The sequence below is a fragment of the Bactrocera oleae genome, chromosome 5, assembly GCF_042242935.1.
Source record: "Bactrocera oleae isolate idBacOlea1 chromosome 5, idBacOlea1, whole genome shotgun sequence".
Classification (NCBI taxonomy): domain Eukaryota; kingdom Metazoa; phylum Arthropoda; class Insecta; order Diptera; family Tephritidae; genus Bactrocera; species Bactrocera oleae.
The window spans coordinates 34199618-34227218 of NC_091539.1; the positions used below are offsets into that span (position 1 = coordinate 34199618).

The 27601-nt window shown below is 34.4% G+C and overlaps 1 protein-coding gene across 12 annotated transcripts in view; it reads right to left on the bottom strand.

Annotated features, from left to right (window-relative positions):
• The window catches only part of mmd (disintegrin and metalloproteinase domain-containing protein mind-meld), a 509673-nt gene that overhangs the window by 422432 nt on the left and 59640 nt on the right, over positions 1-27601 (bottom strand). For all 12 annotated transcript variants that reach the window (XM_036371745.2, XM_070110649.1, XM_036371747.2 and 9 more), the window contains exon 2: positions 23611-24765. In XM_036371745.2, the coding sequence (XP_036227638.2) occupies positions 23611-23680 (70 nt within the window). In that variant the 5' untranslated portion in view covers positions 23681-24765. The remainder of the gene's footprint in view (positions 1-23610; positions 24766-27601) is intronic.

The window sequence follows — 27601 nt, forward strand, 5'->3', positions numbered from 1 at the left end:
AGAGATACACAACAGTTCTCTCAATTTTGTGAAATTAATTTCAGAAGGTTGTGCTAAAATTCTTCCGCCTGCTGTTTCAACGCCTCATTTTCAAGCCTTACTATAAGTCGGCAGCCTTATAATATTATTGCAGCAAAAAAATTGTTTTATTGAAAGTGTTAGGTTAATCTTGAGCCTTCAGACAGTCTATACTACTTGACTTTGACAATTTCAATAAATTTTTTTGAGTTCGTAAAAAAATATTGTTGTCATATTGTACAATATGGCGTCTACAGGGGCCATCTTTAGAACTCCTTGTCAATAGGACCGCATTGAACTGGAATTTGTTTTCCAGTATTCTACCAATTGTATGAGGTCTAATCACCCTAAAATGTACTTCAAAGCCAAACAAATTCGTTAGATTTTTCTCTGTAAGCTTTTGTTGGGAACTTTTTGACTTTTAAAGAATTAAGAAATTATGTTGTTTAGCAATTAGAAAATCTTTAAAAGGCAAGTACTACTTGAGCTCTCTTCAACAGCATCGAAACCATTTGCTCAGTAACTTTGACTTGCATCACTTGTTCCTTTTTATCTCTTTCATCTAGCTGCGGTACGCTCTGCAGCAAGAAGTCTGCTTTGTTTAAAAGTAAGCCGTCTGCCGTTTATTCGAAAAAAAGCAACACGCCTGAATCCAGTGGTGCACATTAAACTGCTTGCAAGAAGAAATTAAAGCTTTGCTTTGTTTGCGCGATTCTTTGTTTAGCTTTTATAACAACAACAACGGCCTTGAAGAATGCTACAAACAATAACAATAACAACAACAACAAACATAAATAAATGTTCAAATAGAAAAGTCTTGAAAGTGAATTAAGAAGAATGTTAGAAAGTCCAAATGTTAAAAAGAGAAATAACAAATGTGTCATTAGAGGCGACGCACAAATAAAGCTAAAGAAAAAAAAATATATATATAAAGGAACAAAGTGTAAATGAGCAGATTATGCTTTGAACATAATGCGAAATAGAAAAAAAAAACAAGAAAGCAGTAGACAAAGGTAGACATAAGTATTATTTTAATAGCAAAAAAACCGTGAAACAAACGCGCCGACTAGCCGACCACAGTAGAAAGCATTATCCTTTTGTGCAAAATAATTTCTAGTAGCAAACAGTGTTCTTCACAACTTCTGCAGTGAGGCGATAGGTGCGCAGTAGAAAGCTCAAGCACAAACTATTGTTGTATAATGAGCTGAGTAGCCGCTGCTGTTGTTCTAATTGAAGTTTAGGGCACTCAGCAGAGTCTACCCGTAACGAAAAGCGAGATTACGTATACGCACTGGCGGCTAGCCTCATCTTAGTAGACGAACTCTGGGCATTATTTTCTTTCTTTTACGACACAAAAATGGCAAAAGGTATTGAGAAATTCTACGCCGCAGCTAAGCTTTTATTCAGCTTCTCTCCTCATAATTTGGTATCTCAACATTTTGCATTCTTCGCAAATTTATAACATAGTTTATTGCTCTATGCGGACGGCGGATGGACAGGAGAGTGCATTTCCATTTCTGCCTGCGACAAACAATACTTAGGGCTATTGTCTAGCTGACCCTAAGGCTTTTTCTAGGTACTTCCAGCTACCATGTTTATTAACCGCAAATTCCTGTCCTACTTTTCGGGGCAGTAAACACTGCCACCTCAATTACAGGCACGCAACAAAAGAAGCTGCGGATTCCCGGGCCTTCAGTAGTGTGTCAGCAGGCATTTGCTTTCAATATTTTTGTCTTTTTATATTATAATCATCTTTATATGTGTGCGTAGAAGACATGTGTAAGACACATTTTATTTCTAGCCCCAAGACCTCAGTGTCTTGGTGCTCTCTAAATAACAACTGTGCACAAACAAACACGGAATTTTATATACATATGTGTATGTATGTATTATATTTGTATCTATATTTATTGGCAAGCGCGTAGAAAAATCATAAAAGCGTAACATTGTCACATGTTAACAGTCGCACGGCCGCTATACATATCACCATCTACCCTAGCTTCTAGTCCCATATGGGAAGCTGTCATGACGACTGTGTTGGTTACCGTTAAATGTCAGATTTTCCTTCTTCTTAAGTTTTTATTATTCTATCTTGTAGTTCTTTATAACTACTACTACTATACTATCGACCATTATGTTGGCCGTATCAATTAGTTAACGCTTCTCATTGTCAACTTAACAGAATACAAGTTGTGTCCTAAAATATCTGTACGTTTTAGATGTAAAATAAATAATGAATACAACATTTGGAACGATCAACTAGCGCATGCATACATTTTTTATAACATTTACAGAAATGCTCACCAGCATTTTAGATACGGCTGCTTAAATAAATCGTTTTATATTATCTTTTTTATTGTTGATATTTTCAAGAAGTAATAAAACGACAAACAAATTAAGAAGAAAGATAAATATTTTGAAAAAAAGCTAGAACTAATAAAAAAAAAACAAATACACTAAGGAATTTATTGAGATTCGTCAAAAAGATTACAAGTGTATGATTTTGCTAAGACTATGAACAAAACGCCTAACTCTATGCTACCTTTTATAGTGACTTTTCTTAGGATAGAAATATATATAATGCAATTTTACAATATGTACAAAAGTAGTGTAATATAAAAACTCTTCTGACTTTCTAACCAATGTCTTCTAACCGAAAATTTAACTAAATAATGAAATATTGTTATAATTCGATCAGTGATTTTAGTGATCATCTAACCACCTTTTTGAGTGTGAATTTGGGGCTTGCATATGGTATTTTAACGCCTACCAGTAGGCAACGTTTGATTAACTACAAAATAAATTCAACGTCTACATTTAAGCAGATACGGATTGAGAGTACGACTCTGGTTTTCAAAAGTATACAATTTTATTACATTTTACAATAACTGTTACGAAGTTAAATTACATGAAATTAGATATTTTAAGCTGGTATCAAAGGTGGCAAACCACGGTTGCGTTTAGGAGGACCCTAATAGTTATTACAAATGTAATTTCATTTGAAGCCAAAACTTGGACTACGATGTATGGAAAGAGTAGTTTATGGCCTCTAAAAGTTATTCGTTTCTTCCAACACTTACATAATAAATAAATTGAGTGGTCAAACGAATGCGTCTTTCTCATTAACTTTTGCAGAAATAAAACGTCAACATAAACGCAGCAACAACGAAGTGTTATGTTCTTCACCAGTGTTCCCAGTATATAGTCTATGATAAATACATACTCTCACACTTACCACTAATGCATCTAAGTAAATATTCAGCGTTTAGATTTCTGTGATCTTCCACTGTTATGCGCTAATCCGACAATAAAATGACAAGCAGCTTTCATGTAACTATTATTACAACCAAAAGCAATGTAAAAAAGCAAAATAAAATGCCAACAAAAAAAATAACACAGTAGACCAAGAGTGAGGGAATTTGTGAAGCCTCATGAAACCTTAAGACATTTATACGAGCGAAAGTGCTTATTAGCGAAATTTGATCGTTGCATTTAATACTATGCCTAAACACACAGTTGTAGGAACGAGCTGCTAATAATTGCAAGTAATACAATAAACCAGAATTATTGGTTGCTCATATTTTAATGGGCCGACACATTGAACGGGATTATATTAATAAAGTACAAAGGAAGAATAGCTGCGACGAATTAAGGAGAGCGCATGCTATTATTATGGTGTTGGGTGTGCTAAGATAAAAGAAATTTGAGAGCATCAGAGAAATGTCTTAACAGCTTAGAGCAGTGGTCGACATGAGAGGAACTGCGACTGTGTAATTAAAGATACCCATTAAGAACTATGAAACCTTACAAATTGAGAACATTTTTATACTTTCGTGAAACAAGCAACTCAATGCTTTTATATTAATTTAGTATACAATATATTGCTATTAAAAGAAATATGTTGGACCCTAAAGACCTTAACTTTATTATCTTTAAATAACCTAAAACAAAAAATGCTATCAGCTTGCACAACTGTGCTAAGAGAAGCCGACCTCTGGTTTAGAGGCAGTGAATTGAATTAGTAAAAAATACATGTATACAAATATTTATTATTTAACAGCGGATTTCTACTTTTCGAACCTTTTATGCCTAGAAAAACCTAATTCTTAATCGTTATGCTAATAATAAATATGAAAAAGTCTCTGAAATTATCTCTCTTCGTTATGTTTTACATTTCCAATTATTATTTCTTATAGTAATTACCGTTATTTATAACAAAATTTATTAATTTAAATTGCATGGCATATAAACTACTAAATCTTTTTCATCACTTTGGCACTGCGGGACTTTGATGCTTACGGAACAATTAGAGATCGCCGAGGGTGACAAGTAACTTATTTAGGAACTCGAGTTGATATAATATAAATTATGGTCAGCTTAAAAACGGATATCAGAAAACAACTCCAAACTGAAAATGTTTAGGTATTTCAAATGAGAATTTTAATTGTCTTGAAATAAAATTTAGAATACATTGAGGACGTGTGAAATTTGCGCATACTCATATCTCCTCATTTATATTTATTAATTAAATAGTGAATTGTAATATGATTTTACTAAGAAACAAAATGACTTAACAAGGTTTAGAGGTGCTGCTACTGATATATTAAAGAGACACAAAAATAGATATAGATTTTATAGTTAAGTTATTAACAATTGTATCAAAAATTTGATTTCCTGATATTATCTGCTAACTCTTTCATTTTTCTATATATTGCTATAGGTGGGCGTCTCCGCTATATTCATGCAGTGTCTAATTGTAGGCACCACCATTTCCTTTTTTTTTGTGTTGGTTTATATACCACTATACATTTGCCACTTTCTTACCAGAAAAACTATAGTATAACTTTAATAACTTCACTAAATTTAATTGAACTTGAGCATTTTTGTACCTCTTATCCGACCTTCAGCAGTCTTACCTAGTTGAAGTAAAGTGAAATATGCGAATGCGATGTTGGTTGTGGTTAAAAAGATTAAAACGCTCAAAATTCACAAAGTGGTCTTATTAATATACCTTCAACTGTTTAAATGGTTTTTAACTAAAATTTTTTTTAAAAAATATTTATACATATTTATTACCATAAACTGAATATGAATAATAATAGAAAATATAAATAGTCAGGATTGTTGCGAAACCAAAGACAGGTTTGCTTAGTTGTCAGAATTTCAAACCAATTCTGATTTTCAATGCTTTTCAAACAGTCGCAAAACCAATATTCGAATCAGCTGTTTACTGGTTAGACCAAATTTGCAAAGAAATAAATGTTGAAAGCATTTGATAAGTCTAAATAAAGTCCACTAAAGTTTATAATGAGTTCCACAATTTTAACTTATATTTTATTGAACGCAATAAGCAATGAAAAGATTAAAAGAAATATTTTAAGAGATCACAGTAATACACTTGTCGCTTACATTACAGATTTATATCACATTAACAACTTAATAGAGACGCATAATATTAAGTTTATTACGTTTTGTAAATCCTCTTACAATATGTAGTGTTTTTTTCCATAAACTTAATAATATGGAATTTTGTGTTCTATTCTTATGTTTTCCGCTATAGAAATAAATATAGGTTAATTTGTAACAATAAAATACTTGTATATTAATTTCTGAACGAAATAACTTTTTAAATTTGTCCGCGACTATCTTCTTGCTTTGTTTCATCATCAACATCAAACTAATAATTTATGAATTCATGACACTTACTACATTTTTTATCGATTTCAATTCTGGTATCGGCAACTATCAGATTCTACCCTGAATGTAATCGCCTCCCAAATTATTAAAAGTGTATTACTACTTTTTTTTGGGAAGCCTCTAGTTTCTCAAAAATCAAAAATTCGACAAGTCCTTCCATAATTACTAATATTTATGTACAGTAATAATACTTTTTTTGGCTTATTAGATTTGAGATAATTTAAAATAGAAGAAAGCAGCTTTTCGTCACCCACTGACACCGACGAACATTTCGTCAAAAAAATTCACAAAAAGCACGTTTTTTCTTGCTAGTGGATATAACTCTTAAACTACTTAAGGAAACTTTTGTTTGAAATCAAAATTTCGTGGAATTGCCACCAAATCATATAAAAATAATCTACGCTAAAATTCCGATTGCAATCTCATACCTATTACAACAAATAAATTGATTAGTTTGCGGCTTTGTTATTGACTGCTGAGGCGCTTAAGTTTCCCTCCCAATTTCACAAATTAGTTTGGCAGAGAAATATAGTCAGGTATGGTGTAGATCGAAAAAATGATGGTGAAATGCAGAAAACAAAGTGAAAAACAGAAAAAATATATTTAAATTGTTTAATGTACGATAGGAGTGTATATATATATGTAAGTATGTATTTCAGTTTATATGTGTATACTCAGCATCATATAATTGCTCTACAAAGGCCATGTGGCATTCAATAATGGCATTAGCGGTGGGAACACATACAAACACATTAACGCACATATATATACATATATAGAAACACATACACAACCAGCAGATTTGTTTGCGCGTATATGCCTGTTTGCAGCACAATTAAACGCATTAATGGCAATAAAAGTGCTAAGCCTTTGGGAGCAAGGTATAAACAGAAAAAAACTGAAAATAAAAGAGCAAAAGAAAATCGAAAACCAGAAACGCTTTGTGCGTCGGCAGCCAAGCGGATATTAATATAAGTGCCAAACAGCCACAAAATACATTGAAATGAAAAATTAAATTTCAATAGACACGCGCAGCGCCGAACAATGGCAGTGGCAGCGCCAGCTATTAACTATGCTGTAGTCTGCAGGGTAATTAAAGCGGCAGAAGAAGAGCGTGACGGGAGTGTGGGGAATAAATGGCATGTTGGTTACCATAAAATTCATTTGCGCAAATCTAATTATGAAATGACATGCCGGGGATGGCAAAAATTTGCATAGAAAATGTTGCAAAAAAACAACAACAACAGTAACAGGCTACGACAGCGGAATGAAAGGAAAACAAAAACAAAAACAAAAGCTTTAGTAAAGATGCATATTAAACGCTGAAGCATGCCACACACAATCGCACATAAGTATAAACATATAAATGTATGTATGGGTGTATGTATGTATCTGCTCATGGCGACAAAAACGCGTGACGTCAGCAGGCAAAATGTAATAAAAACATGAATTTAATTGAGTTGACAGCCACTGTATTAAATTGCGACATGATGCGCTCACACACATCCCCACATATCCACACACCAAACTCACGCACACATAAACGTTCACAATGGCACATTGCCTGCAACCGACCGCTCATAAACAGCAATCAATGCGCCATTGTGGGAACACTGCTCGCCACATTATGACCCCTTTTGCGCTAAACCGGAGGTTAATATATTGGTCAATGCTGCAAATTAAACTTATTGCGACTTGTTTGCGTTGTTTTTGTTTCATCGCGCATAAACTGCATAGATTTGCACACAACACGCTTGTGAAGAAAAGCAAAAAAAAAAAACAATTAATACACTTACATACATGCATTGGTCTGGAGTAAAAATGCAAAACTAATTGCTTAAATTGCTTTTGGGCGTATTGGCTGTCAGTTTGTTTATCAGATTTTTGTTTTTGTTACTTATATTTAAGCTTGTTACAAAACAAATTTTCAATTTGTTTTCGAAACTTTTTTTTTACTGAAAAGCTGCTGTGATGCGCTAATTTGGCAGCTTGTTGTACAGCGCATTTGTTGGCGTTCGAAATGTTGTTTGTAAGCATTTTCCTGCAGCTGGGGCGTATACGCAACAAATTTGTCAGACGATTATACATTTACAAGTATATTCTTTTGTGTAAACCAAGGCAATTAACTGGAAATTTTACACGAAAATTAAAAGAATAATCTATTTTTTTAATAATCCTCAACTCATTTTTAGAAAATTTAGATTCAATGGATCCTATAGCCGATCTTCAAGATGACCTCGGAAAAAAGTGTCTAAAAGTATAGGAATATTTCTACTTAAAATTATCTCAAATCCACAAGTTAAAAATTTTTTTTCATAGATGAAAACAGGACTAGTCAAAATTTTGTTTTACAGGCTTCATAAAATATATAATTTTTAATGAAAAAAGGTACATTTCGGATTGACTAAAATATAGAAAATATTTTCAGAAATCTAATTTCTTCGATCATTACCCGACAAATATATCTAGTAGGGGGTGAAAATTTATCAAGTCAGTCGCCATAGTCGCTTCAGAGAACTTTTCTTCACCGACTCTGGAAACAGCGTTTGGAGAAAAATGTGTTTAAAGTTTGGGGAGCTGATTATATTAAGTTAAATTAAAATTTTTGGAGAATTACTATATATTTTCGATATTTACAAAAATCAGTTTTTTTTTAATTCAAAATGGAATAACTACATGTTATAAAATATATAACTTTGATTACTGCTATTAGAAACCCCCATAATTTCAACTTAGATATTTGAATTATTATGACCCAATATTATTGGAGCAGGGTTTACCGATTTACTAGAAAAACTCTATACAGCTATATCAAATTCGTGGACACAAATAAATAAGTTCTGTACAACCTATGTACCATGTCTATGTACTATATGTACATGACTTACACATTATATTTTTATGAAAACGACAGAAACTAATAGCGAGAAGCATTATTATTAGTTTAGCGGATCGAAGACTATCTGCGTAGATCACATTTTGTAGTGAGCTCGTTGTGTGTATAATTTAACTATTTATCGAATGAGCATAGATACTATTTTAGCAAAATCGTTTTAAAGCTCGCAACTCGCAATTAATCACTCACAAATCCTCCAAGGTACAATCATATATTGTATATATATATTTCTTTTCGTTACTGCAAACTTGCACTAGTTAGATTACAAAAATAATTGTTTATAACCTTGTAATCTTATCAACTTAGTATTTGCTAAATATTTTAATAAACGGCGTTCGGGTAACAAACGGTTAATATTTCGACTTAAATTTGACTGAAAATCAAGCAATCTAAATATTTATTTAAATTATCACGTTGGTCTGTCATTATTAGTCTTGACGAACTGACTACTCAAAGGTGTTGCTCAGTTAATTAGTGAGGCTACTGATAACGAAGTTTAATCTTCATATGTCTATCAGTTTGTGCTTGACATCACTTTGTTTACGATACGAAGGGCTTTTCTTGCAATTTTTACGAAAGAAAAAATATTGAACAACGAGTTTGCTTAAAATTTTGTGTTTCCAATGGAATTACAGCAACGGCATCGTTGAAAATGTTGCAGAAATCTTTTAGGGAATCTACTCTATCATGAACATAAATATATGAGTTGCCCAAAGCATTCAGTGAAGGTCGCGAAGTCATCGAAAATTTGCCTCATGCGAGTCGTCCTGCCATCTCTGTTAATTATGATAACATCGAAAAAAGTAAAGAAACATTGCTTAAAAATCGTCGTGTCGACTCGGTTAAAGCTTTGGGTATGAAGCGTGTCAATACTAGAGTCGTACCAAAGGACCTTAATCTTTTGCAAAAACGACGTGGAGTAGAAATCGCAAAACAGATGCTTGACAATATAAGACCATTCATGAGGACTACTACTGGTGACAAGACGTGGCTTTATGAATACGACGTCGAAACGATCTAACTGAAACTGAAAAAACCAAAATTAGCTGAAAACAGTGGAGGCCTTCCCTGCCGAAACAGCTGTATGAAAACTTAAATTAAGCGCTGGCATGCTTGTATTGGTTCAGGGGACTATTTTTAAGTCCCTAATATATATGTCAAAATGTATTAAAATACGAAAAAATGTGTTTTCTTATGTCAGTCCAGATCAAATTTGATTGGTAGTGCTTTAAGAAGTATGCTTGTAAAGGTTATATTGGACTTGATCCGAAATACCTACATACATATTATAATACATATATATATACATACATATTATATAACCAAATATATACTCCACTCAAACACACTTGAAAAACAAAACATCAAAGAGTTGAAAAGTTTAAAACTAAATACTTTTTTGAGAAAAAAGGTCCTGCATTCATTTTCTTTTAATTCTTATATAATTCTTCCCCCCTGTAATTTTATCACACTTTTCAGCACATACAAATCTTTTAAGCTAAACATTTCATGTTCGTGACTGTTCATCACTATTCTGTGGAGCAGCTGGGCGAAGCAACTAGCCGTGCAGTATGTATGTTTATATGTATGTGTAGCTGGGCTGGTAATCTCTGCTTGCCTTGCTTGCCACCATACTGTAGCAGCAGCAGCAGCAAAAACTTGCGATATTTTTATAACTTATCTAATCTTTATTTGGTGTTTTTTACGAACGTGTTTTTCATAAATTTCACCACTTTGGACACACACATACATATAATACATAGATGCATACATTTGTTGTACATACATTGTTTGTCTATACACTACAATATATCCTTGCGCAGCACAACATACACACACGTGTCATTATCGCCGAGCACGCAACATCCTGTAGATTTGTCCTTAATTTTTTCCTCTGTTTCTTCAACTTCGTCTTCAACGACCGCAATTTTCTTTCATTTTTTTATTATTTATATTATTTATGTTATTATTTTTTTATATGATTTTTTTTGTTGTTATTTTTCGTTGCGGCATTTTGTTCTTGTTCATCTTTTGTATTTGTGGCAACGTCGTCCGTTTTTCGTAAGCAGAAATTTTGCTTATTTACTGCTGCCACCACATACGGCTGCAAATTGCCTGCGCTTTCGTGGCTTCACTTGTTTTGCTGTGCATGCATGTGTGTGGTGCTCGAGTTATGCTCCATGTTTGGCTTCTTCCAGTTCGCTGCCGAATTTTAACTTTTACATTTCCGCCCCCACACACCCGCAAAACCTGTCTCATCGCCGTTTCCACAGCGATTACGTATTGTTGTGCGCATATGTATGTGTGTGTTTATTATTTGTTTGGCATTTTGCTTTCTGGCCATAAGGCAAATGGAAAAAACAAAATCTGGTAGTTTATATCCGCGATTAAGATAATCTTTTGTCCTTGAATCACAATTTTTTTCCTTCCAACTCTGACATTTTTCGGTTGTGCCAACACTTTATTAGCATTGTTGTTGTCGTTATCGTTGCTTATAATATTTTTGTGTTTATCTTATGGTTGGCCCGTAGATTGTGATTATCGTTCTGGTTACTTGAGGCGTTGCTGTTGCTGTTTCGATGTTATTGTTGTTGTTGCTTGTTATTTGTATTATAAAACTAATTGGTATGCCCCACTTTATATTGTACCACTAGCGAAATGGAACATAAATGAAAGCAAAGCGCACACAAGTGAAAATAAAAAATTACATTGAAAAGGCGCTTGGTTGTAGTAGGTGTGACCATAAATAATATTATGCGAAAAATTACGAATTTCGCCCGAGGAGCTGTAATAACAGTTTTTATTTATGTTCGCATAGGAAAATATTGTTGGAAATATACAGTTGTGCTAATTTACAGTTATAAAATTGTGCCGTGCTTATTGGTGGTCAATATGCTATATATGTAGTACTATAAAGCTCATGTGGTACTAGCAAAGCGTAGGTAGGTAGGTTGCCTCTCATTCGAGAATGCTGGGTACAGTTTGAAATAGAAGTCTAATAAATAAAAACGTTATTAAGAAGTTTTCCATTGATATTCCTTATATATCCTTATATCCAGGTATTTTGAGAGATTTTAAGGCAATTATATCATTAAAACTTTTCTGGGATTATTAAATGTTTCCGTTTTATACAAGTAACTTCATACCCTTCAGAAAGCAGACTTTTATATCAACTAATGAAATGCTGAGAGTACGGCTTCAATCTCTATAGCTATCGACCTATTTACTTTATAGCTAATTTGGGTCTAAGAACAAGGCTATACGCAAGGGATAAAAAGGCTATTCGAAGGGAAATAGAGACAATCTCGAGAGAGACAACTTCATAAAATGTTGTATATAAGGATCAATTGATGTTTAAAAATGAAAGAATACCAGGGTAGTTACATTCAAATTAGTATGAACATAACATATCAGTTACATGAGTCGGGAATTTATGAATTTAAACTATACATTTTTGGATATCAATGTTGTTGTTGTAATATTTAGCAACTATTAAAGAACAAATAGAGAGGGAGAATGAACGTGGCATAGTCAAAAGTTTGACTCTTATATGTATGTTCTGCATTTCGATATCAGGTTCAACGAAGATAAAATGTGATTATATGTTTTATGTAACCGGAACATACCCTAACTTGTATGCAACCACTCTCTTATGCGACTTAATACTCTCCAAAACTATTCGCAAAAGTTTCGTACCACTACAACAACGACAACTACAAATTGAAACTGATGAATAAATTCGACGCCAAATTCGTCAGTTACCAGAGCGATGATAGAGTCGCGGAGATACTCAAAATGTATTGATTGGCGTTTTGAGTAGAAAGCGGCTTGCCGCCAGACTCCTTCAAAAAGACCCGTGTTATTTTCTGAAGTGGACGAAGAATGGCAGTCGGTTTAGATCGTGTGGGTCCTGTACTGCATGTAATGCATGGACATAAGAAAGCTTTCGGTGCGATGTGTGCCACATTCGCTAATCCGGACAACGAGTGCAAGCATAAGATTCCTTCATAGCAGTGTTTGAAGCAGTTTAAGTGTAACCCGAATAAAGCTTCTCTGTTGGTATAAGTCAGACACCAAGAAATAGTCAAAATAGTGAATTTCACCTGTTCCGAAAAAGTCGAAGACTGTCCTATTTGCCGGAGGATGTATGGCCACCGTTTTCTAGGATTTAACGGACGTAATCTATAGTGACTACCTGGAGAAGAGAAAACTGGTCAGAGGGCTTTATTAAGCTGATTCCTATAACTTAAATCTGCTTAGCGCGTAAATATACATTTCGCAATTACTAGTCGAAAGGTCATATCAGAAAACTGATTTCATAATAAAAAAAATTTCAATATTTCTCATTCTCATAAATTCTTCTTTATCAACACTATCATCAACACAAATATTTCGTCAATTCAATTTCTTCAATTATAAAGTCTTCGCAGCCACTCTCCAACTTACATTTTAGTTATACAAAAAAGATGTATATACAGTAACAACAAATGTAAATTTGCGGTATTGAAAATATTAAGTTTGAAATATGCAACTACAAATGCCTGTTGATCTTATGCAAATGCCAGCATATCACCAGCGACGCTAACAATTTTTAGCAAGAGGTACGTGCAGCGCTGCTTAATAAAGAAACTCCAGCGAAGGAGCGCACATACACACTCTCAGACTCTTCGCACTGGAACGCTTTGCCAATGACTCTCAGTTGCTTTTTATTGCATAAACTACACTAATACATACACATATATATGAGGCATCACTCGCAAGTATAATACAGGTTGTGTTGCTGCATATTCAGCATATTTTAAGTTTTTTTTTGCTGAAATTTAATGAGCCTGTCGGCAAAATTCCTATGCTTCTCCACTCTTATCTACAAATGATGCAGACTTATGCTGACAAATTTCAAATTTCGCCATACAATCACAAGTATTTACTCGCGCAGCCACATAAATACATATACCAATATATATGTAAGTTAGTGAGTTGAAGACTCTGAGGAGTTCATCTGCATTGGCATGTGTATGTGTGTGTGTGAAAATGTGGTCTACATAAATTGCATTCGACAAAAAGAAATGAATGTCGTTGCCGCCATGCCAGCAGTCTCTCCAACAAGCGAACTTTCAGCCCCACAGCCTTGCCTTGCCACGCCGACTTTCTCGGTTTGCTCTTCGTGCAGCTTTTGCTGCGTGGAAATGTTACATAATATTCATATTTAACCCAACGGCGGTGAGGCGAGCAGTCAGGTGGCAAAGTGATGGATGAATGGTTGGCTGGTGGAGCAACGCAACTATGCACGTGCGAATACAACAACGAGGACAACAGAAAGGAGAAAAGCAAAAACAGCGTAGAAAAAATAGAAATCATATTTGCAACAACAAATTTAACTTGTGAAATAACAAGCAGCGAGCGTGTGATTCTCTAGATAAGTTTGAAAATAGATCCGCGTGTTCTTCGCAGCCAAGTGCTCTGTATATTTTGTACTCGTTCGGAATACTATATGGTATTTAGCTCTCCATTATGGCGTGTTACATTTTTGATTAAATTTTTAAAAATTTTCACACTTAAAAGAAAAAAAATTAAAAATAATTATATGAAATCTTATTTTTATAGTTTGCCACGAAGTTTGTAACACCCAGAAGAATACGTTGGAGATCATATAAAATGTATATATAAATGGTCAGCATGGCTCGCTGAGTCGTCTGTATGTCCGTATGCCTGTCTGTATATACGCGAACTAGTCCCACAGCTTTCGAGATATCGACCTGAAATTTTACAAACATCTGTTCCTTACCAAGAAGCTGTTCAATTGTTAGAATCGCCAATATCGAACAACTATAGCACCCAGCTGTATTTTCACCTAATTTAGTATGTATTAATATTCAAAAAATTTTTATAACCTGTTATGCATCTCTGAAAGGTGTTCTCGCCTCGGTGCAACTAAAGTTAGGGTTTTGTATTGTTTTATTTAATCTTAGCTCTTTTTAATTATTTTTACACATTTATCGGCCAAAGTACAATTATCTTCGTTCGAAAGAAATTAATTTTCCAAGTTTAGTGAAAGTAGCAATTATTTTAAAAAAATTGTTTCCAAATAGTCACGCTTATAGAAATGTGATGACAAGCTTAGTGAGATATGGAGATATATTATATCGGGTGGCCAGAATATGCTGAAGAAACACAATGAGCCAACTTTTATCGATATGGATTTCGTACCCACCGGTGGATTTTGGCGCGTACACTGGGCCAAACAGTTTATTAATGGTCAATTCATAACGTTTCAAGAAACTCAATTAGATTTCAATAATAGACAATGTGAAATTGTTACAATCAAAATTCATGTTACCAAATTAGTAAATCTTACAGTTATTTCTCTTTGACCTATATACGAATACTGAATATAGTATTACTTCTGTTTAAGCTTAGATATGCTATTTATACTATATACTTCAATATAGCAGATCCGATTTTATAAAAATGTAACTAAAATCACACAAAGTGGTATGAATGCAGAAATTAATATAAACGGGTTATACTTCAGCCTAGCCCTCATATATAGTAGATTATGATCTCTTCCCACATTTTCCTAATCTTATCACACATAAATTATCGGTGTCAAATAGATTAATGGAAAATTAACGAAAATTCTCGACTTGCTAGAATTTGCTACGAATTTGATTACCTTGCACATTATCTTCCCTTAGCTCACACTATGAATATATAATAATATATCATTTTCTGGACGAAAGCTTAACGGACATGGCTACATAAACTCAGTCCATCGCGCTGACGGTTTATATATGTATATACTTTTTAGAGTCTTCGACGTTTTCTGCTGAGTGCTACAAACTTCGTGACCAACTTTATATGCCGTGTTCAGGGTAAAATCACTTTTTGAACAGAGTAAAAATGGCTTAATTAATATATGTTATCTGAAAGCTTATGGTAGTAGAGTTGGAAAAGAAATAAAGAAAACTAAAAGACCTGCCAGTTACAGCCAAGAAATATATATGAATCCCAATACCTTTATGGCTAAAAGTTTCAAAAATCCCTCTCGATTAATAGATTAGACATTACAAATATCCTGGCAATTAAATAATAGGTCCACTTTTACCCTCCTCCTCCTCAATAAAAGTTTTTACTCTTTGAAATCGGTCACAATTCCCCTTAGGAAACCTCAGAAATATAAGCTTCCGAAAATGTGTTTACTTGAAAATAAAACTTGCCAACAACTTCTATCCAACTACATATATCTGTGTCTTGAGTTTCAGTTTATAACAATTATCTGAAAAATAAGAAGCCTCAGAAGATTATATACCATCTAAATTAAAGTTTCGCTTGCGTGCTTGTATCTATAAAACAATTTATTTAGCACTGATCATCCAGAATGTTAAATTCATACCAAAAAGGCACACACTTACAAACATATATACCCAACTTGAAGCTGGCAACTTGGTGTGGATGCACGCGCTCTAGTTTTTCATTGCCGATGGCAAAATGCAAATTTTTATTTCACATCCGATGCCATGCAACTACCTACAACAACAACAATTACAACAGCTATTCTGTTAGTGGTGCATACCAATTTGAACGCAATGTAGAATAACTACCTTATGGCACACAGAGGCTAAAAGCGGGTGGTGGATATGGAAATTGACGGCGACTAAAATGCCGAGAGGCAATGCAGATGTGTCATTGTACACAAAAACAACATCAATAAAAGGAGCTCGTGGAAATGAGACGAGCGCAGAAAATTCCTGTAAAACCGCCAAATAAGTCAACAGGAATAACAACAACTATAATACAATATAATCTAGTGATCAGCCGACTGCGATTGTATGTGTAAGCTTATGCGCCAGTGTGTGTGTGTAAATTGCAACCACTTTAGCACCACTGCGGTGGCTGAGTCTAAAAGCGGACACAGCTTAGCGGGGGGCAAACCGTCGGCTTGGGCGCTTTGCGTTAGATAGCGCTGTCCAATTTAGCACGATGCTGCGGTTGATGTTTGCTTCAGCACCGCCGTTGCTATTGTTATTGGTGTTGTTGTTGTTGCTAATGCTGCTTTTGAACGGCTTGGTTTGGTTCGTCAGCCGCATTTTAGTAGCAAAAACAGCAACAACACGCTCAAGGCAACGCGTACGAAAGTGTCCAATGCAAAACTCATCCACAAACAGACACAAACAGAGGGAGACATACACCTCCAAATGCAAAGAGCTATTTGTACGTTTCACAGATATGACACAAGCAGACAGTTTTGACAGCTCAGCCAACGGCACTTGGCCAAACGGGAGTGCGGCAGCCGAGCACATGAAACTGACAGCCAAAGTTGCACCAGCCGCTGCAGCGCCTTTATGTTGAGCACACCAATGGATGGATCTGGCTCTGACAAACGCCATTGCCCGCAAAACCTGCTCGTTGCTATGCATGTCTGTTGGCATGTTTGTTCGTACTAATTCGTGTATTTGTCCCAGCGGCTAGCAAAGGCACATGAGCCGCGTCCGTTCGCCTACTGAATTTACTGGAAAAAACTGCCTTCACCATTAATTAGCCGCGGAATTTAATTTCGCTTGCATAATTCAGTAAAATTTGCTTCATAGACCCGTCTAAAATTATTCCAAAAATTTCTTTGGGAACATTAGCACGCAATTGTTGTTGGTGTTACATGAGGATGCCTAACACTTTATTGTGCAGCTGCGTGCAGCTCTTGTTACACGCCGTCAGGCAATTTGATTTTTATCTGGTCTCATTAGCTTTTGGGGAACATATACTAAGCTAAGAGAAACAATGTTGATATACTGGAAAGTTAATTAAAAAAAATATGTTAGAATTGCCAGAGTTTATATCATTTGAACTTCTTAAGATGTGCAGGAGAATTATAATTTACCACGATGACCAATCAAAATCGATATACAAAATTTTTCCCCCTTTTATGCACCTGTGAAGGGTATTATAGCTTTGGTGGAGCCGAAGTAAACGTTTTTTCTTGGTTTTTAGTAGTTGGGAATCCTTTCCTTTTCCTAAGTTGTATTAATAGATTTTCACGATGGTACTCTATGGAGGCATGTTATTTTGACGGCACTTTTCATTATCATGACGTGTGATTCAAAGTCCTTATAGTCGTGGTGACATCAAGTCTAAGCATTTTACTCACAATGCATTAAAGAAATCCTAAACTTCCGATCATCCAATATTGAACTACATAAGTTTGCTCCTGCCTCTATAATAACGTTTGTAAGCACACTGGTTTAAGTCTGGCAATCCCTTAGTTTCGTACTCCTAAAAACATATATCGTAATTAGAAAGCTCTGTCTAAAGGGTTTTCGATCATTAGTCGGAAAAAGTGCCCTAGATACTAATACACTAATACTAATAACTACAGATTTGGTCTGATCTTGGCGATAAAACGATGCATAAATCTTTGAAACATACATCTTTATATGTCAGTGTTTCAAGTATTTAGATATTGTTATGTATTGGGTGTCACGATTCATCTTCACTTCAACCCAGCTATGGTATTAAATTGAGCATTTTTATTTTTAGAGAAGTTCTTCATTACTCCTAAAAACCTGGTATTTGAATATTCTCTGAAAAAAATTATCAGTTGTAATCTAAGCGACAAAAACTTACTGTTTCTAATTACTTAAAGTCTATATTGAGAAACATAAATGAGGCAGAGGGTACGCAGCCATGGAATCTTAATAAAATAGGTTTGGCAACCGATCAAGCCATATAATATATATTCCATAATATAATCCTTTGTTCAGTGAAACATTTTATTCGTGAGTTATTTTCATTATTTAATTCCCCCACAAAGCGATTCAATAGAGAGATAATGTAAACTAAAAAATTTTAACTTCATGACCACATAACGGCTTATTTAATGCCAATTGATAATACACAATATAATACTTGTCAACGGTTGCAATTAATTATTCGTAAAACAAACATGGATCGGATCATATAGTACTAAGTATAGCAATAATAATTATTATTATAAATTAAGTTTCATTGTGCAAAACAAGCAATCAAAGAAACAATAAAGAGTTCATAAGTAATAAGTGAAAAAGTACAAAAATAAAACCAAAATTAATGAAAATGAAACCAAATCATCAACGAAGTATAATTACAAAAATAAAATCGCACACTGAAATTGTTATTATTTAAAAAAAAAAAAAAATCATTTAAATTACTATAAAACGCAGCAGAGTGTGATTAAATGCGTGTTGCAACACATACACACACACACATCCATTCATCTACTGAGGATTGAGCATTTTTATAATTAAAAGCTATAATGAATGAATGTTAATTAATTTTCAGTGATTTTCACACAAGAATTGTGATTGATAATGAGCATTTTCTCCTTTTGCTGTAAATAAAGTGCGTCAATAATTGTCGAGAGTTGCGTATAAATGCTGTGTATGTGTGTTTGTGAACTTTCATAACTGTAAATAACACGGTTTCAGCTTCGATTTGATGAAATTAGGTTCTGGAAAATAAGCAACTTCATGGAGAAAAAGTCTCGTATCCAGAAAATTTCAGATCGATATCTCAAAAACTAAGGGACTAGTTCTAAAATAAATCGACTCAGCTTATCAATAATAATGAGGACCAAACATTATAGTTGTTTTGAGAGTGTCAAAAGTGGAGGTCACTGATCAGCGAATCCACCCACACTTCTGACATAGTCGTATGAAGTGGGTATGAAGACTTTTTAGATATTTCTAGGAAAAATAACATAGTAAATGGCATATTTCGCTTTTTTAGCTATTTACTATAATATTTTCCTACTAGCAAACTTCCATGCTTTTATAAAGTAATAACACCAAAATCTTTTCCATTCTCTTTTCCTCTCACCCTCTCCCATTCTGACTATGCAAACGCTTTTTCGATGTCAAATGCAGCCTAAACCACAACATTTCAATGCATGAAACCAAATGCCAAGGCACCAACTATTGTTTCCCACATGTCAAGTGCAGGGTCACATATGTAAAAGTACAAATTTGCTACGTAAGCCTTAGGGAAATTTAATATAAAAGAGATGAGACTGATTGTAAAAAGAGTAGACCTTGATATGGTACAAAGTTTTGGGACCCTTGTTACGTCAAAAAACCTTTCTGGATAAGAGAATAGTGTGATAATTGAAGATTGTACAAGGGTATCCTTATTTCTTTGGAATTGCCCGCCCCTCAGCAGGTGATAGACTTCGAGAAGATGAACTGATTATTTGTAAATTGTTGCTTGATTGAAATTATTCCTCATTTACTCCAAAACGGTTATATCTAAATAAATAGTGAAACTTTTATGATTCGTATATTATTAGTTAACCTGTACGAGAGAACTAGTGATTCTTAGCTGTCTAACAGTCGCCTCAGAGTCAATATGACGACTATGCTGATTGATTCCGTAACTTAAGAACTGTGAAGTCGCTGAAAGTAAATTGTACGGAGTTGTACTACGAACATTTTTTTATTTTTGGTTTTTCCACAGTTTGACTCATAAGAAGGATTAAGCAGTCTAGCTAATAAACTCGCATACTGCAACTTTTTACCTGATTTTTCAAGCGTTTTGGTAATCAGCACTTATTCAGCCCTAGAAGATGTTAGATGAGTAAAACGCTGAATAAAAGAATGGTATGCAGTTACACTCTATGATCTAAAACTTAATTATTAAATGAAAAATAATCACCATATAAGTTTACTACCATCTGGATAAAAATGTTAACTCTGAGGCTTTAACTTTGTATCATATTTTTTGAGATTTTATAGTTTTCAGCACTTATTCAGCTCAAGAAAATTATAGCTGAATAAAGTGTTGAATAGCAGGACATCAGGAGAGCTTAGTACGAAGTTACATAATAAGATCTTATTAATAATATTCAAAACTTTCAAAACGTTGTTATTAAATAAATTCTAACAAAAAATGAGCATAAAACATGTTTACTGCTGCCCAGAATAGATCATAGTTCGGTCGTGAGAAGAAAAAATGTAATTTCGTTTCTTGTAAAGCTTACAACGTTTAAAAAAACTAATATATACAAAAAGTTTCATGTAAAAGCATTAGCATATAATTTTATACATATTTATAGAGGACATTTCCTCTGCCTTTGAAGCTCTCAATTTAAGATTATTAGTAGAAAACAGTTACGTACAATACATATATACGCACAAAAGCAGCCTCGCCTTTGCGCTTCATGTTTAATATCCTTCCAGTTTACTTGCTGTCATGTCAACAAATTCAATTGGTCATCAAGCGCCAAATGACCTGTACGGACGCCGGAAAGGTGGAATGTGGAAAGAGCTTAAGATAAAAGTGGGTAACACAAAGTGAGTTATATATAAATATTGCGTAACTGCATATAAACGAACATTCGTTGCGGTGGTTCCAATTTGATGTAATTCTTGTTGTTGTATGCGCTGACCGATTTTCGCTGCACTTAAGCATAAAATAAAAAATAAAACCTTTCACCAGCTTGGTAATTACTTTTGGTTCAACTTTGCTCACCAACAGACGAGGACAGTTAGCGCATCGAGTTGATTTTAATTAAATTACACAACTTTTGTAAAACATTTTTAAATTTAACAATTTGCATACATTTGCACGCCTCTTTCGCTCTCTCAGAGCATCTCACACACCCCCACCAATCAACCCAACAACCACCCATCGGCCCACCCATCCGAAAGACAGGCAGCTGAGCACACAAGAACGCACAAATAATTACGCTCGAATAATCGCATTAATTAGTATACAAGTGCAGTGCAGATTGCAACTATTGATTGCGTAATGCACTGATTAAAATGTTATTAGAACGGTATTATGACAGTTGTGGCATTTGCGGTGATTTTGGTATTGACTTTTTTGTAGTTGTTGCCAACACTGGCTGCAAATGGCCAACCACGAACGGCGGAAGGGAGGGACACTTCATAAAAGTCTACTTTAATTGTCATTGTATTGCCTATTATACTGCGTGTTGTTGTTGTTGCTTTGGTTTGACAAATCACTTGGTGGAATTGTGAAATCCCAGTGGCAGCCACACGCATATTCAATCATTTCAATTAAAAGCGCACGGCAATTATTAAAATAATAATTTTTCACATTTAAATGTTAGCATAAATATATACATACATTTTCACACATACGTATACATACATCAATAATTGCAATTCTTAAACCAGACAAAAATGAAAGGAAATGAAAAAACTATATTTTTCATTGTATACTAATTATAGCGCCTCAAGTACTGCTTACACATCTATATGATTTTTAATTTATTTATGTCTCTGTTTATTTGTTTAGTGGGGTTATCGTAAGTGATTTCGTGAAGCGGCACATCATGAGCATGTGCATAAATCAATTATTTTCATTAAATACGAATAATATTAACGGTATTAATGATAAATCTGTCAATTTATGAGTCTACACCCCTATTGTGGAAGGCTACTGGATTATAGGTGCCGATATATTTGCTTTGAATACAATCATAGCAACAACTCGCAAAATACTGTAAACAACAAATTTTGACGGTTGTTTGAACTTGACATTTCTATATAATATAACAAGGGTTGACAGTAATAGATATGTACAATAATAAAAGTAAAATGACGACCTCTATATGTCACCGGTCTACATAAAGTTGCTATTTAAAACTACAATATATACGAATATTAATATCAATGGAATAAGGTAAATTTTCAGACATTGGTTTTTCAAAAAGCATTCATCAATATCATTTTCAATTCTGAACATATATACTATAGCCAAAAGATTCAATTAAAAAACCTAATTCTCCAACAGCAGAGGACTATAACAAATGCCTGGAAAACTTAATTAAACGCTGACAGAATCTAAAAGAGACAAAGCTTCGAAGCAAAGTTGTATACACAACAAATATGAAAGCCGAGTCCTAACAGTTCAGGAAAAATACGATGAAAATTTGCTTCGATATAACTACAAGTATTAAGCATCATTCATATTCCCACGGATCCAGATTTTAATCCGGTCAAAGACTATCAATTCAGCAGCATTCTTCAAAGCTATTTCAGAAGTATTTTTCCCCGCTACAACAACATAAGCACAATGTTTTCATGAGAGATGCAAATGAACCTTTTATTTCGTGTATGCACTTGTGGCACTTGGCGTATGAGCCACGTCTGCAACTTCGGTGGAATAAAGTACTTATGGGGTAACAAGTGCAGCGAAAAATCACCTATTTGGTGAAAATTTTTCGTAGAGAATTGGAAAATTATGTTTAGGGCATCTCTTTTGTAATTAAATAAATATAAAAAATATATTGTTACTTCAAAATGGCGACTTGGCAAGTATTTGACCAGGACTGCGATTAAATTCAACAAAAACCCACTTACACGCCGCAAACTCGAGAAAGACAGAAGAATTTGTTAGAGTACCCTTTCCTCTTTCATTAAAATAATATCTGTTATGCAAATAAATATTTGTATACCTTTGGCAGGGTATAATATGTTTTCAACGATGTTTGTAACACCCAAAAAGGAAACGTTGAAGACCCTTTAAAATGTATATATAAATGTTTAGCATGACAAACTGAATCAATTTAACCAAGTCCGTCTGTCTGTCCGATTGTCTGTATATACGCGAACCTGCCCCTTAGTTTTTGAGGCAGTTCGGATTACTATATCATATTCTAATCTAGACCCTTCAACGAAAATCCCATATTTTCACCATTTTGTATGCACCAAACTCGAGAAACACATAAGAACTTTATCTGCACCTCTTCATATTTTACAAAATTTTCATAAATAAAAATAAAATAGTGTTGTAATGGCAAACAATTAATTTTCAATTTGAGGTAAATAGTTGAGATATAATTAGTTTATTGTACTAGTATCTCTTTAGTTATTTTTCTTTTGTTGTTTGTAGAAATCGTTCTCAATTTAAAAATATATATTTTGATTGATAATCATTTTTTTTAAGTGCAAAATGGCCGTGTAAATTTTTAAGTATCAAATATAAAATTTTTATTGTGCACTTACCACCAGCTGGCGCTACGCAGTAAAATAAATGGGCCAGCACCAGAGCCCGAAATGGCGCGATGATCCTCATGACAACGGCTGATTTTTCCGCTACTGCTTGTTATTGTTGTATTTCTTGCAATTATTGTACGGCTATTTCAACGCAATTGCCAGCAACAGTTAATATTGTTAACAGCACAACTGCGTTAAATTTGTTGTTGTAGTTATATTTTGTTGCAACTGCTGATCAATTTGTTGCACACAGACACACCGTTACGCTTTGCTCGGTTGTATTGGTGAGGTCTCGCTAACGCATTCACTCGCTGTCACACTAACGCTTGCCTACTGACGATTGCTCTCCTACGCTCTGCTCCACTTGTCAACTATACAATTTCAATATTTGCTTATCTGTCGTTGCTGTTGTTGTTGTTGTTGTTGGTGTTGCCTGCGCACTGCGTCCGCTTCTTCTTCCGCTTTTTCTTCGTTTTCGTTCTGCTACTTCACCGACACAAATTTGTTTTATGCTTCGCCGTTGTTTGTGCCATAAGTTTGTGTTGTTGTTGCTGCTGTTGTTGTTTTTGTTGTTTCTGCTGTATATATGCTAGCTGTATACCTTTGCTGCTGTCCAATGCTTTTCTTTTCACGTTTGCATGCGTGCTGTGCTTGTCGTTGCTGTTGTTGTTGCAATTATTTTTTAACTGTACTTTCCGGCATTTGTTGCTATAATTGCAACTTCTAAGCACGCTACTAACACAAACACACATATTTTACATATCCAAACACTTTTTCTGTTGCATTCATTAGTGGCAGAGACACTCACGCAGAGCGAAAGAGCGAGCGAGAGCGATAATGAAAGCGAGCACTGGAGATTGGAGATATAGGACGCTAGTCGTTCGTAGTATGTGTGCGCAAGTGTTGTTGGCGTTAAATGTGTGTCGATATGAAATTTATGTATTTGATTCGTTTTTGATTTGCTACTTGTTGTTGTAGTTGCAATTGCTGCTAGCTGGATTTGTAGTTTACCGTTTCCAGTACAATTTGAAGTTGACTCCTTAGTTAAGCCTAGGCGATTGTACGTGCATTAGTTTCAAGGTTCACATACAATTTGCTGGCAATTCGCTTGTTTTTGTTGTTGTCTCAGAATTGCATTTGAATTCTCATTTAATGGCAGGATATCTGTAAGAGGGCACAAGTGAGATTTTTCCAGTTAGCAATTTTCTCATTTAATTAAGGCAGTATATTGCATGTGGTTTGGAAACAAAGGGAAATCTGTATTTGTACTTTATTAAAAATATATTTTAGTTATAAAATGTTTTGTAATTAGAATTTTGAATTAATGACAAAGTTCCTAATTGCCAAATATTCAAACTGAAATAGTAAATTTTGCAAAGTTCTTGACACAAATGGTTACTGTATTTACTCGATTAGCTTTCAAGTATTTGCTAAATATTGTATAAAACCTAAAAGTTTTCTGAGTCAATTTGAGTCTTGCACTGCCTTAGGAGAACCTGAATTGTAGCCAAATTTTACAGTTACCAATTAAAGTTAATATTTTTTATTTTATTCTGAGGTATTATTATCAGAGCGGCCGGAAACGTGAATTTTTTCACAAAAAAACAAGTTTTGATGGGCAGCCGCCATTTTGTCAAAAATAAAAATTTTAACTTGGCCTTCGATCATTTCTCTATTCATCTATAAAAATATATTTTTTTTTGGGTTTTTAATTTGCGATTCTTTGTTTTTAAATTAATCGTTGATTAGGAATGTATATTAAATTCTGTAAATGTACATTGTTTATATATATTTATTATGTTAAATGAAATGAAAAATGTGGAAAACCGTTGGCCTCAAGGGCCATCCCTGCAACTTCCCTCTAATTTCATACGCTAACGTTCAAATTTCGCTTTTTTCACTGCTTTTGAGCTCTTCGAAATTTTTCGTTTTCGATATCTAGCAAGTAAATCAACCGATTTCGACCCGGTTTGCGGCAAACGATGTGTTTCTTCAAGGTTTAGAACTGATTAGTTTTTGGTGTCGATCGGTCAAGTCGTTTGGAAAAAATTCGATAAAAACGATTTATTTTTGAGATTTCTCGAAATCTACTGGTCCGATTGGGTCCAAGCTTACATGAAATTCAAGTGCAATAAAACCCTTTGGAATGCCGTTTAGCTTATTCAAATCGGTTGAGCAGTTTACATCCACACACGCACACATACATCCACACATACATACAGACATACGGACATCATCGTAGAAATGTTCAGGGAAGCTTCCTCGACCCTCAGAACGTCGAGATCTGTTGAGAACTCGATTTTTGCAAAATGGGGTGAAACCAATATCTTCCCGATTTTTAGAAAATTTTCCATTTTCTTAGCGGGAAGTTAAAAAAATGCACAAGAAAATGCGTTTTTTTTTTTTAATTTGCGTGCGAATAAAACTCCTTAAGGTCAGAAAATTACAAAATTTTTATGTTAAATTCTAGTCATTTATTCATATTTCTCTTCAATAAAAGGCTTACCACTTAATATTATATTAAGTAAGGAACATAAATATATATAAAAAAAAGGGATATATGTGGTATAAACTAAACCAAATGGGCAAAATTTGGTATATTGTGTATATGAGGAAAAGCTCAACTAGTGAAAAAGAAATCCTCATAAAGTGGACGACAGGCTTAGACCACGGTTTAGACAGGTTTAATACCTATTAAGCGCTAAATCTCTTTATTTTAATAAAATATTGGAAATATCACATAAATTGAGTAATCTAAACGGGTTGAAGTCAGTTGGAATATCAGAAATCATTATATCGGGTGTATTTGAGTTTGGGGAAGGTCTTGACTGATTGCGTTAACTTCTTCTATTGGTCGAGTATTTTTAGGAACTTGTTTCCTCATCATTTTATGAAGATAGCACACACACACTGACATATAACAAATATGCTGCACAAATCCCTAATATCATGACTTCCAACTTTGGTTTTTGCAAATTCCGAGAGTATAAAATAGCCAGTTGCAATCCTTCCTTACGTGTTATTAAATAGTTTTAACCATTTTTACTCGAGAAATATAGAGGAATACTCGTACTTAATAAAATGTGACGTCAACTCATTGCTCCTTTTGAAATGTGCACTGAAAATTTAAGTAACCCTGACTTTGTAATAAATTTAGTATTCACAAACCCTCAGACAACACTTTAACTTTAACCGCGACACTGAATTACCAAAACTCTGCTGATTGGACTTTGACGCTAAATGAGATGTTTCGCAAATTTAAGTAAGTCAAATGAGCTAAAAAGTTATTTTGCATTTCAATTCAGTGAGAATTTCTGAGAAACAAAAAAATCACAAAAAGATGGTCTAAATTGTAGCGAAAATGCACTTCCTTTCAATTCATGCAACAAACGGCGCTCTGAACAAGAACTGAGACGACGAAATAAAAAAGCAACTGCTGGCGTTGCCTAACAGGCTGTCAGGCGGCCTTCCTAGCCTTGCTGGCTTTATGGCTGCACAACAATAACATTTTCACTTGATGTCAGCTCATCTGCTGGCAACAACACAAAAGCGCATAAATATGATTGCAATGCAACTGCCAAGCGGCTTTGTTGCACACATACACACACACACAGCCACTAACCAACCACTCTACCCAGCGACTCAATCAGCGTCCGTACGTTGCCGCCCTTGCTGGTTAGTAGACTGGCTGCATGGCTGCTTGTTGCCTGATGTGTTTCCTGTTTCATTGGAGCGCATTCATAACGTTCCCAGCGCCAGAAATTCAATTGACGTGCCTCTGCTATGTGGAAGCATTGGCTTTTGTCTGTGCTTGCCGCTAAGACTGCGGCTCAGTTCCAAATTTATTTGCCCTCCATCTATAGCCATCTATAGCAACAACTTTCATCTTCAAGCGGGCGAGTTCAGAAAGTTTTGCACTTTATGAAATTGGCATTTAATGTTTGACATTTGGAGAGGAGAATACAATGTGCAAAGAGAAGAAGAATGCCACACACACACA